We start from the raw sequence: 12,538 nt of genomic DNA, 5'->3' as shown, positions 1-12,538 counted from the left end.
TAAGTCAATGTTAAATTAAATTAGCACTAGGCATATGGCTCTGAGATTCTTTCTAGCATATTTAGTGAAAGCCATTTTTACCTTTGGACTGAGCCAGGTTATTGTAACTGCAGCTTTTTTGTGCCTTTTTGTGGTGACCTTGTGCTTTAACATTAGAAAAAATACTTTTTATATTTTCCAACATCAGCTCTTTCCCGTCAGAAGACTCAAGCATCTTCTTGAAGACCAAATCCAGTGTTGGTGAAACAGGGTATGAGATCCCATCCTGCCTTTTTGATGTCTCTTTTTATCCCATCTTTATTTGTCACTACCACTTTAATCTTCCTTCCAATTCCCCATTTATCTGCTATTTTCAGAAATTGTCTAACAAAATGACTAGGCTTTTATTCTTCAGGTGGAGGTGTGGTTTCTGAGTCCATGTTATCAATCGGGACAGGCTTGTCATGTGTTTTGTTTGCTGTGGTGTTCCACACTAAAGAAGACAATGAAACCGTATCTAAACTTTCTAGAACTTTTTGCACAATTTGTATTGTTTTGGAAAACAATTGTTTCCAAGTATATCAGTAGGTGTTGGTGGATATTGGAACCTTTCACTCATAGACTTGTAGAAATGTAAGGCCAGACTCTTCAACTATGGTGATGTAAATCTGAAATAACCATATCCAGTAAGGTGTTCCCCTGATCACCCATTGAAGAAAAAGAGCAATAATTTTATACATTGCATATGTGTGTGGAAATGGAAAGCTTTTTTTTTTTTTTCAAGATTTTTGCTCAAAATGCAAGAAAAAGTGTGTATGCCAGGGATCTGTCATTTTTAGTCAACTAACACAGCTCAAAAATGAACTTTTAAATTTTTCAAACCGGTATGGTCAATAGATTTATGGTTTTAGAACATTGCCTTAAACTTGTGCTCACAAGTACAAACTCGTCTGGTGTGCTATACCTGTGCATAATATAATTTAGTATTATAACATTATACTAACCAATATGAACCATTAGCACAGGATTTTGAAAGCAAAGGTATGCATGGTTTTATTTTAAATTTAAATAAAGATGATTTGATTTTAAGACAAATTTTTAATTTGTGATTTAGTTTGCTCATTTGTTAACAGTCCATAAAGAGAACCAATAGAGAATTGTATTTTTCTCCTTTCATATATCCTCACTTACACCCCGCCCCCCGTGCTGATCCTTCATAGGGTCTTTGAACCTGTCTGGTCCTCCCTGTAGATATACTGTATACTTATCATATTCTTAAAATTTAACAGTTTATATTTCCTGTAATAACTTACAGAATATCAAACCAACCAAATGAAATTGTAATCTGCCGCATATTCAATAAGTTTGTAAGCAAGTGTTTAAAAAAGAAAACGGTCCAACTTCTTAAAATGCCCTGGAAAACCATTCAGTTATGGAAGGAGCAAAATCTCTTGCTTCTGGCTTGGTTTAAATGTAGCTCCACCTTCCCTGCCTCACTTTTTTTATTATTCAGTTTCAGTTGCGTTTCTGAGAAAGTTTTTTTTTTTTCTTTGCTGTTGTCTCTCTGTAGGTCTTGCTCACTGTGTGTGTTTTTTTTTAAGGTAGTCTACTATATTATTTGGTAACAAGATTTTTTTTTTTTATGAATTACATTTTAATTCATAGATTTATAAACCGATTTTACAGACTCTTACAGGTGTGGATGTGGAGGCATCCGTGTCACAGATATTTACATTTAAATTGTGACCGTATTTGAAAAATGCACAGTGCTGAGCATCATTTCCATAAAGTATATGTATAGTACATAATGTGTTTTGTTCATTTGTTGCTGTTCAGAAACAGGATCATGTTGACATTTTCTGGCTCCAGAAAGTTTCTCCTGTTGGCGAGCTGTGATTCTTGCAGTTGGTGCACACGTTCCACTGGAATTGCAGTGGAGACCATTGTGAGGTACTTGCGGGCCACTGTTGCCAGTTTTTTAAACTCTTTATTGCTCTTCCAGAATTCAAGAGCGTTCACTGAAATGTTTGTTGTTTTCCAGTACCTTTGAAAGACTGACTCTTGACTTTCAGTGTCACGGCTGCAGTGGTCTGCAGATCCTCTGATCTGTTTCCTGATTTCTTCTGTGATATCTTCAATGTCAGACTCCTGCAGCACGCTGGTTTTGTTTTGCGGGTCCAGTGCTGTGCTCACTCTAAATCGAAGGATTTTCTTACTGTTTCCAATGTGATAGTCACATATTTCTGACAGTTTCTTCGCTATTCCATTCCCCCCCATCCAGTGTTTTCTCAACCTTTCCTGCAGGTTTTGCACAAGCGGTATGATTTTTGAGATTGGGCTGAACCCTTGACTTCCTATTTCCTCTGTGACCTCCTTTAGAATATTCAGCACTGCCACAATGTTTTCCATTATTTTTCTTTCATTCTCACTCAGACAAAGATCATCCTCTCGTCTGTCGACAAAAACGTTAAAGATGGCTGGCCACTGCTCTAAGATGTTCTTCAGCATGTGGAGGGTAGTTCGCCAATTTAGACCACTGGACTGAGTCAGTTGACTTTGCCTGAGACTGAGAGAAGCACTGTACTGCTGGAGATTGTGTGAGGCTTTGTCACTTTGGTGGAAAAACGCAACTATTTGCTGACATTTCCTCAGTAGAGATTCGCAGTCGGTTCTCTGCATGGTTTCCCTGAAAACTTTATCCAAAGTATGAGCAAAACAAGGTATATAGGTCCATCTGCATCCATTGATATGGGCCTTCTTTATGCCGTCAATATTTGTGACCACACTCTGAGTTTTTTCTGTGATGTTCCACTCGTTTGAAATTCTCAAAAGGTGCTCTGCTGCGTTCTCTGCTGTATGCTTGGTGAGTAAATGGGCTGTATCTAGCACATACGATGTCAGCTTCCAGTTTTCGGTGATGAAGTGACAGGACACTGTCAGGTAAAACACCTTCTCACTGGAGCTCCACAACTCAGCTGAGAGAGCGAGGTTACTTGCGTTATTGAGTGCGTTCTGTACTTCCACCCTCTTGTGCCTGTAAAGGTTCTGAAGTTCATTTCGGATGCATGAGGCACTTAACTGAACATCTAAGGAGGATTGTAGAGTCCTTGTGAGATAATGTCTTGTCACGGAACTTAAGGGCTGCAGATCCTTTATAATTATATTCAAAACTTTGTCATTTGAGCCATAACCTAATTAAAATCAAACACATTAAATTAGATATAAATTAGTCATACTGAAGATGTTTTTCTCATAGTAATTTCATAAAAATTCATTACACCTCACCTCTGTTTGTTGGTAATTCTTGCTGATTATGGTTCTGTTGAGCTTGTAAATTAGGCTTACCATGTGACCATTTTGTCCCTGTATATGATGAATACACAAATATATTTCTGTATTACCTTTTGAGAAATCTGTATTATCTTATGATAATATATATATACATATATATATATATATATATATATATATATATATATATATATATATATATATATATATATAGCCTAAATCAGGCACTGCCTATAGAAAAGTTAAATATGAAAGATTTTGCAGCTGTGCAATTTAACTGTTAATAAAAATGTGCGACGTTTTTTTTTTTTTTGCAGTTCCTCTGTGTAGCCGTTATTCATGCTGTCAAACCGCAAACACCTAACCTTGCACACAACTAGAGTTTCGGTTAGGTAGTCTGTGTACCTTAATAATCTGATGTGCTTTATCTGTGCATAATATAATTTAGGATTATAGCTACCATTATACTAATCATTATGAACCATTAGCACAGGATTCTTTAGAAGGTTTGAATTTAAGACAAATTTTAAATTTGTGATTTAGTTTGCTCATTTGTTAACGCTCCATAAAGAGAACCAACCCATATAGAATTGTATTTTTCTCCGTTCATGTCCTCACTTCTTTGTAAGCAAGTATTTAAAAAAGAAAATTATCCAACTTCCTAAAATGCCCTGGAATGAGTATCAAAACTATCCAGTTATGGAAGGAGCAACATCTCTTTATTCTGTCTTGGTTTAAATGTAGCTCCGCCTTCCCTGCCTCACCTTATTTATTATTCAGTTTCAGTTGCGTTTCTGAGAAAAAGTGTTTTTTCTATTGTCTCTCTGTTGGTCTGGCTCACTGTTTTTTAAAGGTAGTCTACTGTATTATTTGTTAATAATTTTAAGATTTTTTTTTTTTTGATGTTTTTGAAACTGAATTACATTTAAATCCATAGATTAATAAACAGAATTCACAGCCTCTAACAGGTGTGGATGTGGTGCCATCCGTGTCACAGATATTTACATTTTGACATTTAAATTGTGACCGTATTTGAAAAAATAACAATAGCAATGCTGAGCAACAAAATAAAAACACACATAACCTTGCACACAACTAGAGCTTAGGTTAGGTAGTCTGTGTACCGATTTTTGGGTCTTACTTTATGTCGAACATAACGGGAAGCAATGTGAGTGGCACTAAGCTCACAGGGACAGCTAGAGCTGGACGGTGTAGCAGTTCTGGGACCTTACCGTATATACGTTTATACGGAAGCGGCATGAACCTATCCTTTTGAAAATCTCGTTGTCTTCTTCCTCTTCCTCTGTGGAAATCATTTGCTAGAGGGGACAACAAACATATTCACATAACACATTGATCTTTCTCATTCTGCCAGCCACTTGATTTTTAAAACGTTTCCTTATATATATATATATATATATATATATATATATATATATATATATATAAAGTAAACTTACAATAACACATTTGCTTTGAAGAAAGCAATTAAATAACAGAAAACAAAATAAATACTTACCGAAGTGTACTCTCCTTCTGCTCATGTCTCTGGATAATTTGGAGCAATACAGAGCGCAGATGTCACACAGTCTATGCTGAAGGGATGTTCAGTAGCTTAGGTTTCGTTTTCGTGCATAAACATTTAAAAGTTAATTTGAATATGCGGTTGTGTAACCCACCACTGACGCACAGTCTATTGCGTCGGTCACTAGGGAAACGGGGTGTGTTTGTGGTAAAACAAATGAGGATCTTTTGATCAGGTTTTGTGGTTTGACGGTTTTACAATACCTACAACGATACATGGATTCTAAACAAGTTTTATTAGCGGTTGTCTGACATATCCACTGACATACGGGACACTCGTGGGCTGAAATGGACAGATTTAGCACGTGAGCAAGTGTTTTAATCTTCGAGAGAGAAAGCAAAAACAACATTATAAGAGTTTCTCTTTCAACGTCCAGCAGAGGGCACCAATGATCTTTCTTTCTTTTTTGACGTCAACATTATCGCGAGCAGTGCAACTCTGAGTGACCTGTGGTTTTCGCTAATGAGAAAGAGACGTGATCTTTAAGCTACTACATGTTATACAATATTATACTAGGCTATAGGCCTATTAATATTATCTGCCTATTGTTTTATAGTAATTAAAACAGTTAGCATTATTCCACGTTAAATATTCAAAACAGTCCAGTGTTATTATTATATTTTTTTCACATGACCTCGTCAGACTAGATGTAAGCGGAAACCAGAAATAGATCATAATCAACATATATACACAACATATATGTCAAAACCGTGATGTTTATTGTAGCTGTACGTCTTGACACTTCTTGTCATCAATCTTCCGATTCCATTCAGTTGAATAATTATGCAAATTGTTGAGCCTATGTAGTTTGGTGTATATAGGCTAATATTGTATGTATTTGTATAGCCTAATAATCTAAAAATACAAACAATTTGTCCGTTAAACAATTTTACTTACCGCGTTAGGTAATGAAGCACAACCAGATTTAATAGCCTACAGCTGATTCATTGTTCAAGAGGGAAGTTGTTAGAGATAGTTTAGATCATTTGGATAGCGTCCCCTAGTGGTAATTCATTACCTGCAGACTTTCTGCAAATTTTATTAGAACTGTTTTTAAAGTATCCTTACAGTGGTTGTGTGCAAAGTCGGCCCAGGTCTTCTTTCTTTTCTTTCTTTTTTACCTTCATTGTAAAGCTATTTCATCGAATGTCTGTGCATGGTGAACATTACAGTGGTATAAATGGAAGTCATTGTTCTGTGAGACACAATATACATGCTCAGAGTTCAAGAAAATGCACAAACAAATGCCATCAGTTCAGACATTTGAAGCATCTTCAGACATGAACTCATGACGTTTTAGTGAGCAAAAGTCATTAAAAAGAGCATTTATATTTGCATCCCCATCATCTCACTTAAGCATGGAAGTGTTCTCTGGTTATGTATTTTAGATTGAAGTCTTGATCCGTCTGTTCTGTTTATCTTAATTCTTTAAACGATATATTGCATAAACCAAACATAATGAGATTCTCTGAAAGATAAAGAGATTCTAATAATGAAGCTATAAATCTGTGCTGTGAACTAGTTTTAATCATTTTAATTCATAAATAAAAAATATGAGTGAAAAAATAAAAAAGTGCATTGCGTGTTATTCTTCTTTATTAAACATTCAAATTAAATTTTACAAAATATTGGAACTCTCTGAATTTTGGACCCACTAATATCAATTGTTCATTTTGTTTAGTGCTGTCAAATCTTCATTGCATCCAAAATAAAAGTTGTTGTTTACATTAGATTTGTATTTATACAGTGATATATATATATATATATATATATATATATATATATATATATATATATATATATATATAATTTAACACATATATTTTTAAATATATTTAATAAAAAACATATTTTTCTTAAATAAAATCCTTAACACCACCCTTAACATAAAGGGGAGAGGCACACCGAACAGCTCACTCAAACACGTGTAGCAACAAACACCTGAGCTGGGGGACGTAACACACACACATTATATATATATATATATATATATATATATATATATGTGTGTGTGTGTGTGTGTGTATATATGTTGACATTTTCAGTGAATATAGGCAGTCATTACTCTGGTCAACTCAGGGCATCCAGAAGCCTCTTGATCTGTATACATCCTGAATGTTGCTTTGAGAGAAAAGCTTATTTTTGCAACATTTCTCTTTTTGTTTTCTCCTGTCACCACTGAGACATGTGCACCACTACCCCTTGACCCGTTCTGGCCCTGACCCCTGCCGGGTGGAGCAGGGTGAACTTCCTTCCTGTGGAGACCCACGAAGGTTTTACGAAACAACAGTTCTTTCCTGGGATGCCAGTGTTGCCAGGATATGAGTGGATATAGTAAACAGAGCTGTTCATACAGTTTGTAGCCTCGTAAGCAGGAAATGGAGATGAACATGGATACAGCAGCACTCAATCACCAGCATTACTCTTACCTCACCAGATTTGTATTTATGAGGACTAGAGTTACTTATAATTTGTGACTGAAGAGGGTGGTACACAGACCACAACCTTCAGATTGGACGTTGTTCATGCTGTTGGCAGTTGCAATTGATATAAATAAAAAGTTAAGCTGATGCAATGTTAAAATAATTTCTCTTTTCCCAGGTGAATGTAAAGAAATGACACCAAAATGTGTAAACACTGTGGTTTGCAGCACTTTTGGCATTTCTCTATTTGTTGAAGCAGCCCCTGAGAATTTGAGCTGAATTTTTGTGCATTTATTGAGGGTAATAAAGACCCATGTGGCTTTATAACCCTGTGCATCTATATTATACTGTTAAATTACGATTTGCTAATTGAGGACCAGTAGTAAGCTTGAACTAGTGCCAAGAACAACGCTGCAGTTCTATTTCCTAGGAAACATCTCGCTTTTACTGTCTCAACAATATTTTCTTTCCTTTATGATGTCCTACACGGGCTGATAGATTTATATTCATGCATTTGACGTTTGTTTTTATCCAAAGCAACAGAAGTTGCATTCATTGTATACATTTTATAATTTCAAGCATTCGCTGAAAATCAAACCCATGGATGTGGCATTGCTATATTGCATGCTCTATTGTTTGAACCCTGGAATGCATCTGGCTGTCATTCAAAATATATGAAAGGCTTTTGTCATTTGGCATGTACTGACGCACCTTGTGTGGTCTTCGGTCATTTCTGACTGGAGAATATTACATTTTGATTTTTAGTTTTATTTATTTATTTATTTTAAATCGTAGCTTCACCAGAATGGTATGAAACCTTTATGGCACTTGATATGTGAAATAAATAAAATAAAAATAATAATAAAATAATAACTGTGGGCATGATTTGAAAAAGCTAAGTGTTAAAAAAAAAATATATATATATATATATATATATATATATATATATATATGTATGTATAGCCACACTCATGGCTCACTCAAAAATGACCGACCATAGGAAATTAATGGCAAAAAAAAAAGACAGAACATTTTTATGTGTACAATCTACAGAATCCCCACAATGCAGAAAAAATTGCACAGCAATGAAGGAGTGAAACTATAAAACATCTAGAGTGCAAAATCAACACACACGCAGACACACACTTGTACACACACACATACATACTTATGAACTGGTGTGAATGTAACACTGCAACTATGTAAAATAAAATCAATAATTTGACTACAATTCAGTAACAAAAGTGGACAGCATCAGGGGTTACACAAAAATTTCAAGAGTGAAAACAGATGCATCCACTCACACACACTTACTAACACACACTCACAGACACACACATACAGAATTATATATACTCAAATGAATTTGTATGGCTATAACCATATAGCCAAAATGAGTCAGAAGACTGAAATAATAGGTTAAAATCAGATCAGACCCAGAAGGATTAAGCTCTGATTAAGCATTCCTGTTCATTTTTTGTTACATTTTTATAGAATTTTAATGTTTAATGTTTTGTGTAACAAAGTGCTTTCTGTGTTCAGGTTTGAATGTAGTAATAATAAGGCATTAGAAAATATTAAAAAAAAAAAATACTACACTTCATATTAACATTTAAAAAAACAAAAAATATAAACCTTGACAAAAAGTAGTCTTTGAGAATGCCTTAATATGCATTTAAATCCACAATAAATGGATAATAAAACTAATAAAACTAAACAATTATGTATAAAAACATCTAGGGAATTCACAAGCCTCTCTATAGAGTTCTGTACAGGAATACAGTGGTTACACCCTGAAATTACAGGAGGTGCTATTCTGTCTCCAGAAATTTGATTTTAAAGGCCTAGTCTCTAAGTTAATCTGAAATCCTGAATTAATTGAAAAATATTTGTTTAAAATTAGAAAAAGAAAATTGTACTATTTTCAAAGGGAAAAATTGATCATTACAATTATTGCATAAATGTTAATTAGTCCCATGAAATTCTCTCAAAAAAGAAAAAAAACCATTACTGAACAAAAATATATTTTTAAAGAAAAAAAAGTTACATTGTCAGGTGTTCAGTCTGTTTTGACCGTGAAGACCATGAGTGTGACAAATTAAGAATGCTTATCATATTCCTTTTCAGCTTTCTTTGTGTAAATGATACATGTTAAATTTTAGAAGTGCATTTTATTTAGTTTCATTTTGCTTTGCTTTGCTCTTTTGTTTATTGTTTGTTTAATTTTGTTTGAATAGTTTTGTTTTGCTTTTTGTTTTTCTTTTGTTTTGCTTTGAAGTGCTTTTCTTGTTTGTTTGTTTTGTTTAAATTCGTTTTTCTTTTCTCTTTGTTTTGTTTTTCTCTGCTCTTTTCAGTCTTTTTACATTTTTAAGGATTTTTACTGTTTTTTTTTTTTTTTGCTTTGCCTTGCCTTGCTTTAATTTATTAAATTATTAGTAGCCTATTAGTATTTACATTTTTGTTTTGTTTTGTTTTGCTTTGCTTTGCTATGCTTTTCTTTTGTCTCTCACAACCCATTTGACCCATTTTTATCTCTACTATCTCTATCTTTACTCTGCTACGATTTGCCCTTAACATTTGCACTGTATACCTGCTGACTTACAGCAGGAGGAGACACTGGTTGACTGATGTGCCACTCACTTAATCTTTAAGCAAACATAAGGCTCACCTACAGGGTTCCACTGCAGATTTTGGCCTGCTGGTTGTTGGGGTGGTTGTCATGGGTGGAGTCAAACATCTGGTGAGTAATATGTTTACTACAGATTAGAGTTACTTGCTTTTTTACTTAAAGGCATAGTCCACCCCTAAATGAAAATGCTGTCATTGTATATTCACCCTAATGTCATTCCAAAACTGTGTGAATTCTTCTGTCGAACATAAAATAAGATATTGTGAGAAATTCTGACAGTTATGGTTCTTTAAGTGTGTGTGTGTGTGTGTGTGTTTTACCTCTTGATTCGTCTGTATAAACATAATTTATTTCAGGAGCGATAAGACTTTGTGCCATGTGCTTGGAGTTGCCCTTCCATCCACTTTATATAACCTGATCTTACAGTAACTTGTGTGAGATTAAATGCCAAGTCCAGGCTTGCAGGACATGAGTCAGGTGAAATTGTTTTGCAGACGAGTAGGCTTATATTTCTTTAGCACTATAAATACACACACACACACACACACACACACACACACACACACACACACACACGCAGAGTCCACCAACACTGATACTCAGAACGTTCACACACATAATATACTGTAGATGTCAACCATACTGCCCACCACACTCTCTCAGGCATGAGATGGGAGGTTGCAGTGTGAATTTAGGCCTTGTCTAGTGGGTGTATTTATAAGTGGTGAAACCCGCCTAGTCCTGCGTGCCGCGAATGCCATGGGTGTTACCAGAGCAGCCACCAAAGGCCACATACATTCCCAAAGCCTCAGGCATTAAAGAAACAGAACAGCCATCCATGTCTTGTGTTTATTTCTACTGCGCCAATGTTAATTTAGTTTTCATGTGTGTTTTTTCTGCTATGCAGTACCGTTTCAGCCTTTAGACTGTGTGGTAATTTAAGAAACTATTTCTGTAAAAGGTTTTCAAGGTCTAATATAAAAACAGAGATATGCTCTGGTCAAGTTCTGGCACTTAAACGTTAATAAGACAGATAGATATGTCTGTGTGTGAGTGTGTGTGTGTATATATATATATATATACACACACACACTACAGTTCAAGACTTTTTGTTTTGTTTTTTTACCAAAGTTTCCTGTGCTTATCAAGGCTGTATTTATTTATTTATTTGAATACAAAAATACAGAATAAACACTGTTATTTTGTGAAATATTATTGCAATTTAAAATATCAGTTTCAATTTTAATATACTTTAAAAGATAATTTATTCCTGTGAGGCAAAGTTGAATTTTCAGCATCATTACTCCAGTCTTCAGTGTCATGTGATCCTTCTGAAATCATGTTAATATGCTATTAATCTTGTAATATTCTAATTTTTTAGAAAAAGGGGAATTAAATAAACACTGGAAGAGTTTTAATTAAATATGAATAATTATTAATTAATAGATATTTTATTTTAGAAGTTTAGCTTTCAAAAATCTGTAAACAATGGCTGGAAACAAACATCCACTCAAACAAAATAAGTTAAATTATTGACAATTAAATAATATTTACTTAATTGTACAATTTATCTTTCATATCTTATTTATTATTTGGTGACTTGATGTATTAATATTTATAACCCATATATGACATGTTTTTTTGCAGGTGGCTAAAAGTATAAATATTGTTTACAACTAAATTCTGAAGTCTTCTTTTTTTCTTATTTTTCTCCATATCTTTGTTGAAAAAGTGTAGAAGTACTAACAGACTGTATATTATGACCAAGTTGCACACTGTGTCTTCTTTCTCTCTCGAACAGAACGTTTTTCCATTAAGCTTTCTATCTCAAATAAAAGCGGCATTCATTTTGGATATTTTTAGGGCCAATATCCATCCTGAAACATCATTCCTGTATTTCTGCACAGGAGAACAGAGCATCGGAAAACCTGAGAACACTCTTGAAATAGCAACAGGAAACAAGGAGAAATGAAGTGAGCTCCGTGCCAGAGGCTCTTTAGAGATCCAAGAGTCCCATCAGCAGTAGCGCAGAAGGGTCCATAAACCCATTGGTCCCCACTCAAGTTTCCATCTGCTAAATTCTAGTCTAGTTAAATAAGAGGTGGAATCTTTTTCAAGCAGGTACATTTATCGCTTGAAATTTCCTCTTGTGAAATGGTCGTAGCAGAACATTACAACAGCATATGCTGAGCATGCAAGAGTTTATCAGGAGCAAAATGGGCTCAGTATTTTGTGCAGAAGTGTTTTTAAGTTAAATTAACTGAGTCTGATGACCAAGATCAATAATTTAGATTCATCCATCAGTTTGCATAAATTAAGGGTGCATTAAAAATAAACATCAAATAGGAGTGAAGGCATTTAAAAGCAGGAATTTTAAATACATTTTTTACGGCATTTACTTTTTAAAAATTCATTCATATAATAGTCAGTTTTGTAGAAACAAATTAATAAAATAAAATAAATGCTTTAAATAATTTAAGTAATTTTGTAAAACTTTTTCATCCCTAAAAGTTGATTTAAATTTTATTATAATATATGTGTATATATATTTACTGGCTATGACTCACTTGATTCACTTATTTAAATAATATTATGATGCACATGATTCACCTCATTGTGTGTTTTTTTTTT

The 12,538-nt window shown here is 34.2% G+C and overlaps 1 protein-coding gene and 1 long non-coding RNA gene across 3 annotated transcripts; one reads left to right on the top strand and one right to left on the bottom strand.

Annotated features, from left to right (window-relative positions):
• Nucleotides 1-1,657: 1,657 nt before the first annotated feature.
• On the bottom strand, nt 1,658-8,460 carry si:ch211-152f22.4 (E3 SUMO-protein ligase ZBED1). 2 transcript variants are annotated; one of them, XM_059532732.1, is made up of 5 exons: nt 8,447-8,460; nt 4,790-4,865; nt 4,503-4,589; nt 3,265-3,342; nt 1,658-3,170 (listed from the first exon to the last, which is right to left on the bottom strand). In XM_059532732.1, the coding sequence occupies exons 2-5, from the start codon at nt 4,812-4,814 to the stop codon at nt 1,798-1,800; spliced, it is 1,563 nt and encodes a 520-aa protein (XP_059388715.1). In that variant the 5' UTR covers nt 4,815-4,865; nt 8,447-8,460; the 3' UTR covers nt 1,658-1,797. The 2 variants fall into 2 exon arrangements, with proteins under 2 accessions (XP_059388715.1, XP_059388714.1); XM_059532731.1 differs by lacking the exon at nt 8,447-8,460 and having other exon boundaries at nt 4,790-4,936.
• Nucleotides 7,055-12,077, top strand: LOC132122457 (uncharacterized). The gene is made up of 3 exons (XR_009426382.1): nt 7,055-7,296; nt 9,883-10,018; nt 11,815-12,077. It is a non-coding gene; the product is annotated as an uncharacterized LOC132122457 (long non-coding RNA).
• The last annotated feature ends 461 nt before the right edge of the window (nt 12,078-12,538 follow it).

This window comes from Carassius carassius, chromosome 40 (genome assembly GCF_963082965.1).
Source record: "Carassius carassius chromosome 40, fCarCar2.1, whole genome shotgun sequence".
Lineage (NCBI taxonomy): Eukaryota > Metazoa > Chordata > Actinopteri > Cypriniformes > Cyprinidae > Carassius > Carassius carassius.
This window is presented reverse-complemented; position numbering and strand designations above follow the sequence as displayed.

Bases quoted from the DNA above. Each gene is read 5' to 3' on its own strand.
- si:ch211-152f22.4 (XM_059532732.1), bottom strand. From the start codon at position 4,814: ATGAGCAGAAGGAGAGTACACTTCG. The intron at 3,343-4,502 runs GTAAGGTCCCAG...CATCATATACAG, and splicing joins TCCGTATAAACGTATATACG to GGACAAAATGGTCACATGGT. The intron at 3,171-3,264 runs GTGAGGTGTAAT...GATTTTAATTAG, and splicing joins AGAATTACCAACAAACAGAG to GTTATGGCTCAAATGACAAA.